The 15,445-nt window shown below is 44.1% G+C and overlaps 1 protein-coding gene across 2 annotated transcripts; it reads left to right on the top strand.

Annotated features, from left to right (window-relative positions):
• The first annotated feature begins 10,330 nt into the window (after nt 1-10,330).
• NDUFA6 (NADH:ubiquinone oxidoreductase subunit A6) lies at nt 10,331-15,366 on the top strand. Of its 2 annotated transcripts, XM_084810022.1 has the most exons (4): nt 10,331-10,489; nt 11,973-12,088; nt 13,522-13,654; nt 15,164-15,366. In XM_084810022.1, the coding sequence occupies exons 1-4, from the start codon at nt 10,348-10,350 to the stop codon at nt 15,232-15,234; spliced, it is 462 nt and encodes a 153-aa protein (XP_084666148.1). In that variant the 5' UTR covers nt 10,331-10,347; the 3' UTR covers nt 15,235-15,366. The 2 variants fall into 2 exon arrangements, with proteins under 2 accessions (XP_084666148.1, XP_084666149.1); XM_084810023.1 differs by lacking the exon at nt 13,522-13,654.
• Nucleotides 15,367-15,445: the final 79 nt, after the last annotated feature.

Below are 15,445 nucleotides of genomic sequence, written 5' to 3'. Positions count from 1 at the left end.
TCGGACAGGTTTCAGCTTGTGCAGCCTGAAGATGTGGATGAGTTGCTTGGTGGTTTGAGACTACCACCTGCTGTTTGGGTCCATGCCCTTCCTGGATATTAGAAGCTGCTAGCACTGTTCCGTTCTGGATCTCAGAGGTAGTTAACTCTTTTCTGAGGGGTGGTGTGGTTCCCACTCCACCTAAGGAGGCAATGTTTAAACCCTTGTTTAAAAAAGAAAATCGAATTTGGATTCTTTGATTCTAGATAATTATTGTCCAGTATCTAATGTACCATTCTTAGGCAAGATACTAGAAAAGATGGTTGCTTCTCAATTCCCCATGCTTTAAAAAAATCTACCCAAAGCTACTGGGAGAAGTCTTCGGGACGTTTGGGCTAAAGCAAGGGCTGGATTCAATTTTGGAGAAACTCTCAGGGGCTGCATTCCATTGGTGAGTGAGGCTGAAGGTGAAATGGGGTGAGGCCAAAATACCAACATATTTTTGCTTAAAACTCTTACTTCCAGTAAGTAAGCTTTAGGAGAGGCATTTCAACTTTTTAGAATGGAAACAAACCCCCTGCAAAATCTGGGAAACCCCCATGAGTGGTGTTATCAGGGGCCCATCTGGGCATGGCCCCCAGATTTTCTGAGTTGTGCCACAGATCTTTAGAGCTGCCTCAATAGCCATCATCTGCCTTAATACAAACCTGCTTCTTTCCTTTGAACCCAGTAGCCTTGCAGTTACTAGGGGACCCATTCCCTTAGCAGACTAATAGTATAGCCTGAAGGCAAAAGCCTTTTAAACTAGAGGAGTCACTGCTACCTTTCCTTCCACAGTCTGGTTATTATTTTCATTAAGTCCAGAGTCCAAAATTGCCTAACAGCACCACTGTCACCTGGCTTTCTTGGAGTGTGCCTGACACTGTCCAGAGACTTGCCCAGCCAATTGCATTTGTGCCCTGAGCCGTTGTAGGCAATGAGGCACTGACAGGTGGAAGAGCAGGAGAACTGGCTGCTCACATATCAAATGGAGGTCCAGAGGCCTTCCTCATCTGTTGGGTCCTCCAAGCTGTTCACCACCTGCTATTTGGATCCATGCCTTTCCTGGATATTAGAAGCTGCTAGGACTGGGCTTACCTTACAGTATCTGTACCATAGAGATAGTTAATGCTTTTTTGAAGGATGGTGTGGTTCCTGCTGCACCTTAGGAGACAATGGTTAAACCCTGGTTGAAAAAACAAATATAGACTCCTTGATTCTAGAAAATTATAGTCCAGTATCTAATGTGCCATAATCTAATGCATTATTAAATATCAAATTAGTAAGCATATAGAACAAACCCTGCTGAAAAAGGATCAACATGGTTTCCACAAAGGGAAGACCTGCCTCACTAACCCTTTAGAGTTCTCTGAGAATGTCAATAAACATGTAGACATGGGTGATCTGGTTGTTGACTTGGACTTCCAAAAGGCTTTTGACAAAGTCCCTCACCAAAGAGGGACTAAGTTTTCCCTCTGAGAAAACTTAGCAGTCACTGAATAAGGGGAGAAGTCCTCTTATGGATTAGTAACTCATTAAAGAACAGAAAGCAGAGTAGGAATAAATGGTAAATTCTCCCAATGGAGGGATGTAAATAGTGGGGTACCACAGGGATCTGTATTAGAACCAATGTTTTTCAAGTTGTTCATAAATGATCTGGAATTAAGAGTGAGCAATTAAGTGCCCAAGTTTCCGATGTCACCAAATTATTTAGGGAGGTTAAAACAAAAAGGGATTGTGAGGAGCTCCAAATGGATCTCTCTGAACTGGGAGAATTGGCATCTAAATGGCAACTGTGGTTCAATGTAAGCAAGTGTAAAGTAATGCATGCTGGAGCAAAAAAATCCAAGTTCAAGTATAGCTTGATGGGATCTGAGCTAGCAGTGACTGACCAAGAAAAATCTTGGGGTTGTGGTGGACATCTCAATGAAAATGTCAGCCCAGTGTGTGTCTGCTGTAAAAAAGTAAAACTCCATGTTTGGCATAATTAGGGAAGGAATTGAGAATAAAACTGCCAATATCATACTGCCCTTATACAAATCTATGGTGGGATCTCACTTGGAATACTGTCACTGCACCTAAAAAAGGATATTGTAGAGCTGGAAAAAGTGCGGAAAGGGGCAACTAAAATGATCGAGGGGATGGAGCAACTCCCCTATGAGGGAAGGTTATAGCAGCTGGAATTGTTTAGCTTGTAAAAAAAGTGAGTAAGGAGAGACATGATAGAGGTAGGTCTACAAAATTATGCATGGTGTGGAGAATGTGGATAGGGAGACATTTTTCTCCCTCTCTCATAATACTAGAACCCAGGGTCATCCCATGAAGCTGTTTGGTGGAAGATTCAGGACATATAAAAGGAAATACTTCTTCACACAGTGCATAAACTATGGAATTTGCTACCACAAGAAGTACTGATGGCCACCAATCTGGATGGCTGTAAAAGAGGGTAAGACAAATTCCAGGAGGAGAATGCTATCAGTGGCTACTAGTCCTGATGGCTGTATGGTCATTGGGCTTGGGGAGGGTGGCGGGAAGCCAGCCATGCTGTTTTGAAGCTGTGCAGCTATGAAGGAGCACAGCTGAGTAAAGGTGGATGCCTGTTGATTCGAAGCTGTGCAGCTAAGAAAGGGTGATTGCCAGGATGGATGATTTTCATGAACATGTACTCAGAAGCACTTCATTGAGCCTGTGTTTGCTTGTGGGGGCAGGGGAGCCTGTTTACTGGGCAGTTAATATACATCAAAGACAACATACTAGTCACTCAGCGCCTCTTGCATTCCAGCTCGTTCTGTTCAGTCTCCAGGTGGCAGCAGCTGCCTGCTTGCCTGCCCGCCTCATAAACATGTGTGTGTATGTGGGGTTTGTCATGAGTGTCTACTCATAAGCAAGTCCTCCATTGCACTTAGTTGAACACATGAGGGAGGGGGAGCAAGCCTCTGCTCATTGGCTGGTCCGCACCTACGCAATTGCTGACGTTCATTTCTACTTGCAGAGGGACTCACCAAGCCCCCCCCCACTAACGCAGCTTCAGTTCCCGTATACACCGCAAAAGTGGAGGAATACAGCACTGCATGTAGCATGGAAAGAGCTAATTTGATTCTGTGAAAGTGCGGATTTTGCCCAAATCGCTTCACAAAGCGTTTCCGTTTAGATTGGCCCCCTACAGATTTGGGTGGAGGTGTGAGACCAGTGTTGGATTGGTTACATCCAGACTAGACTACTCCAACGTGCTCTATTGGGGCTGCCTTTAAAGACTGTTCAGAAGTTTCAGCTGGTGTAGAATGCAGCTGGTTGTTTGTGGGGCCTAGACGATCAGAGTATATAACACCAATTTCATGTCAGTTGCCAGTGTCTTCCTCCAGGCAGCTCTTGTCAATGGACCCTTATTAGGGAGTCGGCCCTTGGCCATGCCAACCCCTGAAGTCACCCCTGGTGATGGTGACAACTTACTTCCTCTCCTTCTCATAGGCAGTTGAATGGAATGGCCCCTGTGAAGGGAGGATGGGCCCAACTCAACTTGGTGAAGCAGAAGCCACTGGTTTTTTCCTCCAATTTTTTTATTGTGAGTTTTCACAAAACAAAACAAGCCGAAAACATAACAACCCCCAAAAAAGGAACAAAATTAAAAAGTACAACATATTCTAAAATTCTCCATTTCAAATATTACAATATTTGTGAAAAAAGGGGGAAAAATAGGTTACACATAAACTTCAGTAAAAGCAGACCAAATATCCACTTATAATCCCATCCACAAGTTACGCTTATATACCACTCTTTCAAATGTTGCTAATGTTGCTAGGTCTTTAGTCCATTGCGTTATAGGCAGTGGGCTTTTATCCTTCCAATATCATAATATCAGTCTTTTAGCAACCAAAAGGGCGTGAAAAATCCATTTACGCTGACCATGTGTTACATTCCAAGAAGCAGGTAAGTAATTTAAAAGAAGATTTACATCAGTAAACATTAATGAGCTTTCCAGTACAAAATTTATCGGTATAATAACTTCCTCCACAAAGGAGGCAGCTATTGGGCATTTCCAAAACATATGAATAAGAGAAGCATTGACTGCATTACACCTCTAACAGCTGAATTTGGCAAGCCTTTATTAAAAAGACGTTGTGGTATCCAACAGACCTGAAACAAAAGTTTTTGCTGAATAAGGCGTAACCAAAGATCCACTGAAATGTCTGATGCGGATGCCAAGATAGCAGTCCATTGATTAAACAAAATAGGAAGTTCTAATTCCCTGTTCTATTTCTGCTGTAAACCACTTGTGTCATATTTATTCATTGATAATAAATTTTTGTAAACATGAGTTGTACGTTGATATATCTGATCAGCTTCAATAAGTATTTCAAATAGCGAAGGAGACTCCAAAGCAGTAAAAGCAGCAAGACCAAATCTAGATACCAACAAATGTTTCAGTTGCAAATACCGCCATTCCGCTGTAGCAGGCAAATCAAATTGATCTTGCAAAGTTGAAAATAACGAAAACTCATCATCAACCCGCACTGATCCAGGGTAAAGATCATTTTATCTGTCCAGGTCCACCGTAAAAACATTTTCTTACCAATTCTTAAATCTGCATTTCCTCATAAAATCAGTTTAGCATGGGAAAATGGATCAAACTGTAATTGACGTGACTTTATACACCAAATTTCTCTAACTGCCAAAATTGTGGGAGGAGCTCTGTCTACCTTGATAAGCTGAGAACATAATGCCATCCATTTAAAGAGAGGCTCCAGACAAGAAGATTCCAACACTGACCAAAGTGGAAAACCTAATCTGAGTGGAAAAGTCCAAAATATAGTAGAGGTCAGCAAATAGGCCTGATGGTACATAGTTAGATCCAGAAAACTGAACCTACCTTCATTAATTGGAAGTTGCAGCCTTTTTAAAGATATTCTTGGTGGAGAGGAACCCCAGAAGAATTTACAAAACAAAGCATTACGTTTTTGGAAATATTTGCCAAGTATAAGTAGCAGAAGCCACTGTTGAGGAATATGATGGTGGGAGATTGCATGGCTAGCTTCTTTCAGTAAGTTTTTAATTATTTCTTTTTTGTAACTTGGAGCCTGGCATGCTGCAAAAGAATGCACTGGGCTCAAGTGCCATCTTTATTGCCTGAGAGCATTCCTAGAAAATAAAAATAGCAGGTGGCTGGAGCCCAGCACTGTGACTGAGACTGCTCCTGCACATAAGTTTGCGGCTCTTTACATGACACTGTGATCATTCAAGGCATCTCCTGCACTAAATGCCCTTTGTTCTGTTTTTAAATAGCTCGCAGATAATGAGCTATCAAATTACCCCTCTGTGTTCTGCTTGAGTTTCCTTTGTGAAAAGAGTAAAAGTGGCAAGAAGAGGAGCGAGATCAATGAAAGATAATGAAAGACTCAGATATGGGGAGGAAGGGAAGGAGTGGGGTAAAAGGAAGCAGAAAGCCCCATTTTAAATGCAGGATTTTAGGCTGGTGTAGAGATGCCCTGTCTATCTCCCATATAGGCACTTCCAGTATGTAAAACGTTTTCCTCCAAGTACCTAGAGGGGTCCAGCAATTTGGGGTGGGGGGTAGGGGTCCAGCAACTGGAGAGGTAGGAGATACCTGCCAATGTGTGTGGAGTGCTAACGCCCATTCCTCCTCTGCAGTGCTGCCCTTGCCAAATAAGCATGCTTATTTAAACAGATGACTAATGTCACATGTAAAAAGGTGAAAAGGTAAAGGTGTCCCCAACCAGTCGTGTCCGACTCTAGGGTGTGGTGCTCATCTCCATTTCTAAGCCAAAGAGCCAGTGCTGTCGGAAGACGCTTCTGTGGTCATATGGCCGGCAAGACTGAACACCGAGGCGCACAGAACACTGTTACCTTTCCCGCCGAGGCGGTACCTATTTATCTACTTGCAATTTCTTGCTTTCAAACTGCTAGGTTGGCAGAAGCTGGGACTGAAGACGGGAGCTCACTCCGTCACGCGGCACTCGGGTCTCGAACTGCTGTCCTGCTGCCGACCTTCCAGTCTGCAGTTCAGCATCTTAACCACTAAGCCACCGCGGCCCCATGTAGCTTCACCCTAAAAGCCTTGGGCTCTTAGGAATGAGAATTGGGATACAGAATAGTCTTAGCCAATATAGAATTTAATATTAAGGTTCTATCCCCACACACAGCAACAACTGGACTCCTTCTAGACTCACTTCTGCATTTTCTCTCTAATGTAAATCCTGGGAAGGAGAACATGGTGAGTAACATAGGGCATTTTGAAATACTGGCTTGGATTAAGGAATGGATTTGCCACAAACATTAGGGATGGTGTAAAAGCCAGAACGGAACACGCTGGAACAGCCCCTTTATATTTAAAAAAAAGCATGCCAAAAATAGTGGCATGTGTTAGAAACACTTGAGAACATATTTTAGGACTAAAACCCGTGCAATATTGTATTATTATTAACCCCATAATGCCCAGAACACATCCGGAACAGAACAGAGTGGCCTTGATTGGACAGATCTGAATGAGCAAAATCAGCCAAACTCACCAGTCACGCATAACACCATGGCAGGGATGCAATAAACCACAAAACGTCCACAGAAACCATGTTCCAATACCAGTTCTGGGCCATAGTCCGTACTGAAGAAAAATGGCCCGGAATGGCAACTTCCAATTGAGCCAAATCAACCAAACCCACCAGTCAAACCAAACTAGATGGGACTGACGTAATAACCTCCAAAACCTCCACGGAAACCCTGAGCATCTCTACACCAGCCTAAAATCCTGCATTTAAAACGGGGTCTTTCTGCTTCCATTTTAAATGCAGGATCACAGCAGACTCCCTTTACACGTGCTTCCTTTTCCCCTGCCCCTTTCCGCCTCCTCCTCCCCCTTATCTGGGTCTTCCATATGTTTCATTTGCTCTTTCAGGGAGGGAACTCAAGCAGAACACAGCAAGGTAACTTGATAGCTCATTTATCTCTGATCTATTTAAAAATGGAATAAAGGTCATTCAGTGCAGGAGCCGCCCTGGAGGTTCACAGTGTCATCTAAAGGGCCTGCAAACTTCCGTGAGTGAGCAATCTCAATAGCAGGATAAAAGCTCCATGTGAAGAAGCCCCCAGTTTCAATAGCCGTTCAGGGCCATAGTCCATATTGCGCAAAGCAGGCTGAAATGGCAACTTCTGAGTGAGCCAAATCAACCAAACTTGCCAGTCGCACATTAGTAGATGGGATTGATATAATAAGCCCCCAAACCTCCACAGAAACCAAATGTCAGTTGCCATTCTGGGCTATAGTCCATATTGCACAAAATATTTCGGAACAGCAACTTTCAAGTGAGCAAAATGAGCCACAAACTGTTGTGGGGAAATAGCCCAGAATGGCAACTTCTGAGTGAGTGAAATTAACCACTGTTCATTTTACTAGATGGTACTGATACAGTTAATCATGAAACTTCTACAGAATCCAGAGGGAAGATCTGCAAAGACCATTTCCAACAGAAGCCCATAGGTGTGGTGTGGTTCAGTGCTCAAAATATCAGACTAGGATGGGGGAGTCCCACTCACTCCCACTCACCTTTGGCCATTCTGACATCTCTCAGCCCAACCGACCACACAGCGTTGTTGCAAGGACAAAATTGTGGGAGACCATTCTATTTCACTATGAGCTACTTGAAGGCTCAAGGCTACTTGAAATGTAGCAATTAAGGGCACAACCCTATGGCCACTAGTCAGCAGCTAGATGGCCATAAGATAGGTCGATTCCCTGAGAACCGACCTCCACCCCCTCCTGCGTTGGCGTGTAGGCAGAATGGATCGGCCCCATGCTCCATGCTCGTAAGAGGAGTGGGAACAGCAAAAACGGGGCGTTCCTGGGGGCAGGGCGCCGTCCAGCATCCACTCCCCCCCACCCCAACTTCCCACAGCTAGACAGCCAATGCAAGGTGGCTGAACCGCAGAGGGGACGATCCCCTCCGTGCTGCTCCTGCCCTGCATTGGATAGGTGGTCGCCTCTGAATTCAGAGGCAGCCGCCTATCCTGATAGGATGGCACCCTAAATAAATATCATGTTGCCAGAGGCATGTGGTGAAGACTGAGTTCAGACCTCATGATAACCCATGATGGGTTAAAGAAGCAACGATGGCATACTTAACTCATTGTGGATTATTATGCCATCTGTCGGGAATTGTTTAGCCCACATTGGCTTATTCGGCTGAAATAACTCACTCAAACCACACTCTGCGTTAGGGGTTATTTAACCTGTTGTGGGTTATCGTGTTGTCTGGTGGTTCCCCGTGGATTATTTTGGTCACCTACATAGTTGTGCAGCAAGAGCATTTGAGATCGCTGCCACTCTACTCCTTGCAGGGGTCCTCTATTTGTTGTACCTTGGATTTTTCCTCCTCTGCGATAATTGCCCAGGGCTTTGATGGTGCATCAGGTGCATCCTGACTAGGAGAGGCTGCGTGTGAAGTTTGGTCCCAATCCTGTAAACGCCCAAGGGTTTATTTGTGCCACCCCATTTTTGGTGCATACCAGATTTCCCTCCTTGTAGCCCCTGCTATGATGTAATGAATGGGTACTGAGTTTCTGGGGTATCTCTTACAAGCAAATGAACAAGACACATAATATTATAATCCTACATGGGAAAAGAAGCAACCTACCCTAGTCCAAAATTATGCAGTCATAATCAAATTAAATTTGTCTAGTTTTAAACCAACCAACGTTATATTTGTCTAATTTACCGCTGAAAACAATTGCAGTATGTCACCTTAATCTTTCCCTGTGTGTGTGTAAGTCAGATAGTGGAAAGTTAAATTGTTTGGAAATGTGAACTATGGCATGGAACGGGTATTGAAATGTGGTTTCCGTGGACACTATGGGGCTTATTACAACAGTCCCATCCGGTAATGTGTGGGTGGTGAGTTTGGTTTGTTTGGATCACTCAGAAGATGCTGTTCTGGCCTATTTTCTGGAATACGAACTATGGCCTGGAACGGCTACTGAAAAGTGGTTTCTGTGGTGGTTTTGGAGCTTACTAAATCTGTCCAATCTAGTAGTGTGTGACTGGTGAGTCTGGTTGATTTAGCTCACTCAGAAGTTGCTGTTCCAGGCCATTTTTCTTCACTACGGACTATGGGCTGGAACAGATATCAGAACATGGTTTCTGTGGACATTTTGTGGCTTATTACATCCCTGTCATGGAGTAATGCGTGACTGGTGAGTTTGGTTGATTTTGCTCATTTGGAAGTGTCCGTTTCATGCCATTTCGTTCTGTTCCGGATGTGTTCTGGGCATTATGGGGTTAATAGTAATAATACAATATTGCAAGGGTTTTAGCCCTAAAATATTTTTCTCAGGTGTTTCTAACACATGCCACTATTTTTGGCATGCTTTATTAATCTAAAGGGGCCGTTCTGGCCTGTTCTGTTCTGTTCTGTCTTTTACATGGTCCCCAAACTTTATAACCTCTGTGGCGCACTCAGCTGAGGAACAGCCCTGTTTAAACTTTAAGGCTGCAATCCTATGCTGGCTTTCCTGGTAGTAAACATCCATAGGCTTGAATCATAAATGGACAAAAGAAAGAATTGGATCGCTACTCAGGGGTATTTCGTTGTTTGTGCACATGGCCAGTGAACCACAAATTGAACACTGCATAGTTTTTAAAATATAATGAATATTATATACTAGCATGCAAATAGGATGAGATGTGTGAAAATATGACGGCTCTTCGCTGAGACAGGTACTGAATTCTAGATTTTAGGTTTGTTGTCCCACAGCCACATTGATATTTGTAACCTAGAGTTTAGCTATTTGTAATCTTCCTCAGTTTTGTAATTCAGCATTCATTTTAAAAAGCAAGCATCTATGAAAAGATAGAAGTTGTTTGCCTCATACATTAGAATATAAATCTGCAAAACTTAAATGTGCCTAATACATGGCTGGAGGGAGGGGTGACTAACCGACAATGCTGTCCTTCAGATTTAGGGCACAATCCTATGAATGTTTAGATTTGTAAAAAAGTCCTAGAACCCCCAGCATTCCCCAGGTAGCCAAGCTTGGCTGGCTGGGGAGCGCAGGGAGTTGTAGAACTTCTTTCTGTCTAAGCAGGTTTAGGATTGCGCTTTAACTATTCTGCACGCAAATAGCGCATCCTAGTGTATATTCCCCAAAACAGAGCCCAGAGATCACTAACAGCGCCGCATCCACTCATAACTTGTCACATTACCCAAACGGCAGAGTCTTGGATGAATGACATATCTCTAAGCCAATAGGTTTTGGATAACCTAAGGCAAACCCGCCTACTCTATGCGGAAAGCGACGCGGGTGCTGCATAGCCGGATTAGCAAAATGGCGGCGGCCGGAGCCGGGAAGGTGGCAGCCGCCGCCACAGGAGCAGCGGTAAAGCCGATCTTCAGTCGGGACTTGGCTGAGGCCAAACGGCGTGTGCGAGAACTGTATAGGGCTTGGTACCGAGAAATCCCAAACGCTGGTGAGGAGACGTGACTAGGCGCACGACCTCCGCTTCAAGGTCGCTTCAAGGGGCGGTGCGGGGTGAATGGGATCTGCTCGGGGCAGGAGACGTTTGGCTTGGCTTATCTGCTTGGGAAGGAGCATCGCCGGCTGTGTTTTCCCCCTTCCCTTCACCTAGCTACCCTTTTCCATAGAGATCGGTGGTGGGGGATTGCCCCTTTCTGGATTAAAGACAAGGATAAAACAGACCTCGGTCCGCCCTGGGTTCAGCGTCCCTACCCACCTGTATTTCAGCAGCATCAAGCCAAGGTGGGAGCCAGAATTGTACCATGTCTCAGCTACTCAGTTTCTCCAGGACACTGGAATTCACAGAGGGGTTACAGATACATTTTCCCGTTCTGATAGTGCATCCCATGTAATCTAGTGGGTAATTCTAATCTGCATTAGTACCCACTAACAGATTGATGGTTATTCGAGATTAGTGAGCAGAGAGTATAATATTATGATTGTGTACTTTGGGGGTAAGGGAGACCCAAGCCAGGGGTAACTCAAGCCATGCCTTTTGATGAAAAGCTGTATTTCTGTTCTCAATTATTTCTGTGCATTCCCTCCCCATCATCTTTGTTCCCAGAGCCTGTTTAGAAGAGGGTGGCGGAGGTTTTTCATTTATTTATTCATTGCCACCGTTGTTAAATTACAACTTGTGAAATTATAAATATCATGGGACACACTGGAACTGTATCACAAGCCCAAAGCTATTTTGTACGTATTGGTTGTGTGTTAGCATATTGTATGTGACATTTAGTTGATAGATGCAAAACAGCTGCTGGCAGTTTAGTACCCTTATATGCGTCTTCAAAAATGGATACCACCGGGGGGGAGGGGGGTGCTGATCCTTTCAAATATCTTAATGCATGGAGTTGAAAATCCACAAGAGTTTGAAAGATGAAGTGGACTGTCTCTTGTCACTTTTTATATCTCTTAAAAAAATATTTAAACTGCAGCCCATTTTTTCACAAACTGTCCTCAGGATGTGGAATTGTCAAAATTTGAGCAAGATCTTTGTACAGCACAGAAATACTTTAAGGGGTTCAAATTGCCTGCTTCTACCTAGACTGAATGTCACTAAATACATAAAATGGTATTTTTACCTCTAGGATATGTGTTCTAAAGAGATGGTGGCTACTTACTACATTATTTAATGAGCTTTCGGGGTGGGGTGAAGTTGGATGCTGTAGCCCAGGTGGCTTCTGGGGAATGAGTACTTTTGACCAACTAATGCATCATAAATGTTTGAAGTGACTTGGACGTAATGGACAGGAGCTTCTTCTTTCCTGCTACTTAAAGGGCTCTTGCCACCTGTTAGAATTCTTGTGTATTTCTCATACATTTGAACCAAACAGCCAGCCAGTATAATTTCATACTGGTACTAGTCTTTGTAAAATATGAACAAAACTAACATTCATTTTCTCATGCAAGACAATTTTTTGCTTCGGATCTAGTGCACCTATACCAGCTGGACATCACAGTGAAACAGGGACGTGATAAGGTGCGGGAGATGTTCATGAAGAATGCCCATGCCACAGACCCCAGAGTTATTGATATGCTTGTTATTAAGGTAAGCCACATAGCACTTGTCTTAAATCCACAGCAGGCAGAAGGAGATTGGTATGTGGAGCCACTACTTTCCCTTTTCTCAGATCTCCATAGAAATGGAGAATAGAGCATAAGTCCAGAATACACTTCATAAAATACCTGTCTCAGTCATAAATAGTAGATAAAGAGTTGAATTCTTCTTCTTAAATGCTAAAGGATATCTTACAATACAGACACTTCTCTAGCATTGTCATCACAGTGATAAATAACATCAAGTGTTGTCATCACAGGAACAATCAACATACACCTGGTCTTATCAGAGTTTAGGTAATAGCCACAACAGTGGAAGACCACAAAATAAATTTTCCTGAGGTGGCATACTCTGTACCACATAACTATTATCTTGTGCTCATCTTTTTTTAATACGTTACTTAAATGTATGAATGCTGCCTACCTCTGTTCTGTATACTGGCCTTATAGAAGGAAGTGTCCATTCAAAACTTTCTTGATGTGTTAGAGCACTTTGTTTCAAATCCACTTATGCTGAAGGGATATTACAGCACCAAAACATATTAATACCCTTTCATCATGAAGTGGGTGCTGAGCTAGAAACTGAAATGTTCAGCTGTTAAGGAGGGAACAATTTCTCCTTTACGGAAAAGATTCCGGTCATTTATTTGTAGTGTGTCTTGCTGCTGGATTGTGTGAGTAGTGACTAGATTGTGTGAGCACCACTATCAGGGGGTGGTGCCTGCCGCCTTGAAAGAGGCTGTCGTGCACCCTCTCCTGAAGAGGACCTCACTGGACCCAGAGGTATGTGAGAACTATCGCCCCATTGCTAATATCCTCTTTGGGGACAAGGTGTTTGAGCGTGTGGTGGCTGGGCAGCTTCAGACATTCTTGGAGGAACGTTATTTATTTATTTATTTCATTTCTATACCGCCCAATAGCCGAAGCTCTCTGGGCGGTTCACAAAAATTAAAACCAAACAACACACAATAAAACAATTTAAAATATATAGAACATTAAAACCTTACTATCTGAACCCCTTTCGGTCTGGTTTCAGGCCAGGGTACAGCACTGAAACGGCCTTGCTTGCTCTGACTGACGACCTACTCTGGGTGATAGACGGGGGAGTGCTACCCTGTTGATTTTCCTGGATCTCTCAGGGGCTTTTGACACCATTGATCATGGTGTCTTACTGGGATGGGAGATGGGGGCACTGTGCTACCGTGGTTCCGCTCCTACCTGCAGGGCCGATTCCAGAGAGTGGTATTGGGGGATTCCTGTTCTACCCCATGGCTATTAAGCTGTGGGGTGCCACAGGGTTCTAGTCTATCCCCCATGCTGTTCAACATCTATATGAAGCTGTTGGGTGAGGTCATTAGGAGTTTCAGGGTGGGGTGTCACCAGTATGCTGATGATACTCAGCTGTATTTCTCCTTGTTGTTGGAGTCAGCCGAGGTGGTGAAGGTGCTGGACCAGTGCCTGGAGGCTGTAATGGGCTGGATGAGGGACAGTAAACTGAAGCTAAATCCTGACAAGACAGAAGCTCTGTGGATTGGTGGTTCCCAAGTCCAGGAATTGGGTAAGCGACCTGTCCTGGACGGGGTTGCACTGCCCTTGAAGGAGCAGGTGCATAGCTTGGGCGTACTCCTAGACCCATCACTGTCATTGGAGCTCCAGGTGGACTCCGTGGCCCGGAGTACTTGGGGCCAGCTTCGGCTGATCCACCAGCTACAGCCTTTCGTGGACAGGGATAACCTAGCAACAGTAGTACATGCACTGCTAACGTCCCGGTTAGACTATTGCAATGCGCTTTACGTGGGGCCGCCCTTGAAGACAACTCGGAAGTTGCAGCTAGTGCAAACTGCAGCAGCTAGACTGCTGACTGGAACATCTTATAAAAATCATATAACACCAGTTTTAAAGGGATTGCACTGGCTGTCAATACACTTCCAGTTGGAATTCAAGGTTTTGGTGATGACATTTAAAGCCCTAAACTGCTTGGGACCTCGATATTTGAGAAAGCACCTCTTCCTATATATGTCTGCCCAAGGACTGAGATCTGTTGGAGGGGTCCTCCTCTGTGTCCCACCAGTGTGAGACATACACTACGGTGAGATGTGGGAGAGGGCTTTCTCTGCTTCGGCACCTCGGTTGTGGAATGCCCTCCCCTTGGAGGCCCAGTTGGCACAGACATTGGTCTCATTTCAGTGCCAAGTAAAAACATGGCGTTTTACCAAAGCCTTTGAGACCTAATGCTTTCCCTAAAGTAGCACACTGTTTTAACTGTTTTAGATTTTAATTGGTATTAGCTTGTCCATGGTTTAATATGTTTTTAGCTGTTTAAATTATTTATTGTTTTATACTGTTTACATTGATTTTATCTGTATGCCGCCCTGAGATCTTAATGATATAGGGTGGGATCCTGTGCAAGCACCGGGTCATTACTGACCCCTAGAGGGATGTCGCTTTCGCTGGCATTTTCCTGGCAGACTGTAGTGGGGTGGTTTGCCATTGCCTTCCCCAGTCGTGACTACCTTTCCCCCAGCAAGCTGGGTACTCATTTTACCGACCTCGGAAGGATGGAAGGCTGAGTCGACCTGAGCTGGCTACCCGAAACCCAGCTTCTGCTGGGATCGAACTCAGGTCGTGGGGAGAGTTTCGGTTGCAATACTGTCGCCTACCACTCTGCGCCACATGAGGCTCTTCACAGGGTGGGACAGAAATGTTTTAAATAAATAATAGAGAAACACGTGTATAACAGATGGATAAAACTGGACTTTGCTATTCTGCTGTAGTGTGGAGGGGGAGAGAGATCTTCAGAAGCATTGAAGACACTACAGCTGGGCTTGGGAGCTCTTGCCCTACAGCTCACTGTATCTTCCTCCCAGCTATGTGTAACACAGCAGTTTGACAACAGACTTCAGTGATGCTTGTAACGTTTACTAATGTTATTCTCAAAGCCCTGATTTGACAGGTGATACCACCATTGAACAAAGGAACTGTGTGTTCCCTACTCTACATTAAAGTAATAGGGTGGAAAATGTTTTGGATAACTTAAACTTTTTTTTTCTTTTTCTGCTTCATATAGGGGAAAATGGAACTCCAGGAGACTATTCATGTGTGGAAACAACGGACCCACATAATGAGGTATTTTCATGAGACAGAATCACCACAACCCAAGGACTTCCTATCCAAGTTCTATGCAGGCCATGACCCTTAAGCCAAACAGACTTTGTGGAGCTGTAATCCTGTATTTTCTGTTGAAAATAAAGCCCTACATATTGAAGAGTTCTTCAGTGGAAAGTATCCATATTGGCACTTTTTATTCTATACTGATTCTGAATTCTTGGTACCAATACTTTACTCATTC

The sequence above is a fragment of the Heloderma suspectum genome, chromosome 7, assembly GCF_057233095.1.
Source record: "Heloderma suspectum isolate Gila_16-S chromosome 7, 16-S_ref, whole genome shotgun sequence".
In the NCBI taxonomy this organism is placed as follows: domain Eukaryota; kingdom Metazoa; phylum Chordata; class Lepidosauria; order Squamata; family Helodermatidae; genus Heloderma; species Heloderma suspectum.
Note: the sequence above shows the minus strand (reverse complement) of the source record. Positions and strands in the feature narration are given on the sequence as shown.

Coding starts and splice junctions, on each gene's coding strand:
- NDUFA6 (XM_084810022.1), top strand. CDS start 10,348: ATGGCGGCGGCCGGAGCCGGGAAGGTGGCAGCCGCCGCCACAGGAGCA. Junction 10,490..11,972: donor CCGAGAAATCCCAAACGCTG/GTGAGGAGACGT, acceptor CTTCGGATCTAG/TGCACCTATACCAGCTGGAC. Junction 12,089..13,521: donor TTGATATGCTTGTTATTAAG/GTAAGCCACATA, acceptor TTGTTGTTGGAG/TCAGCCGAGGTGGTGAAGGT.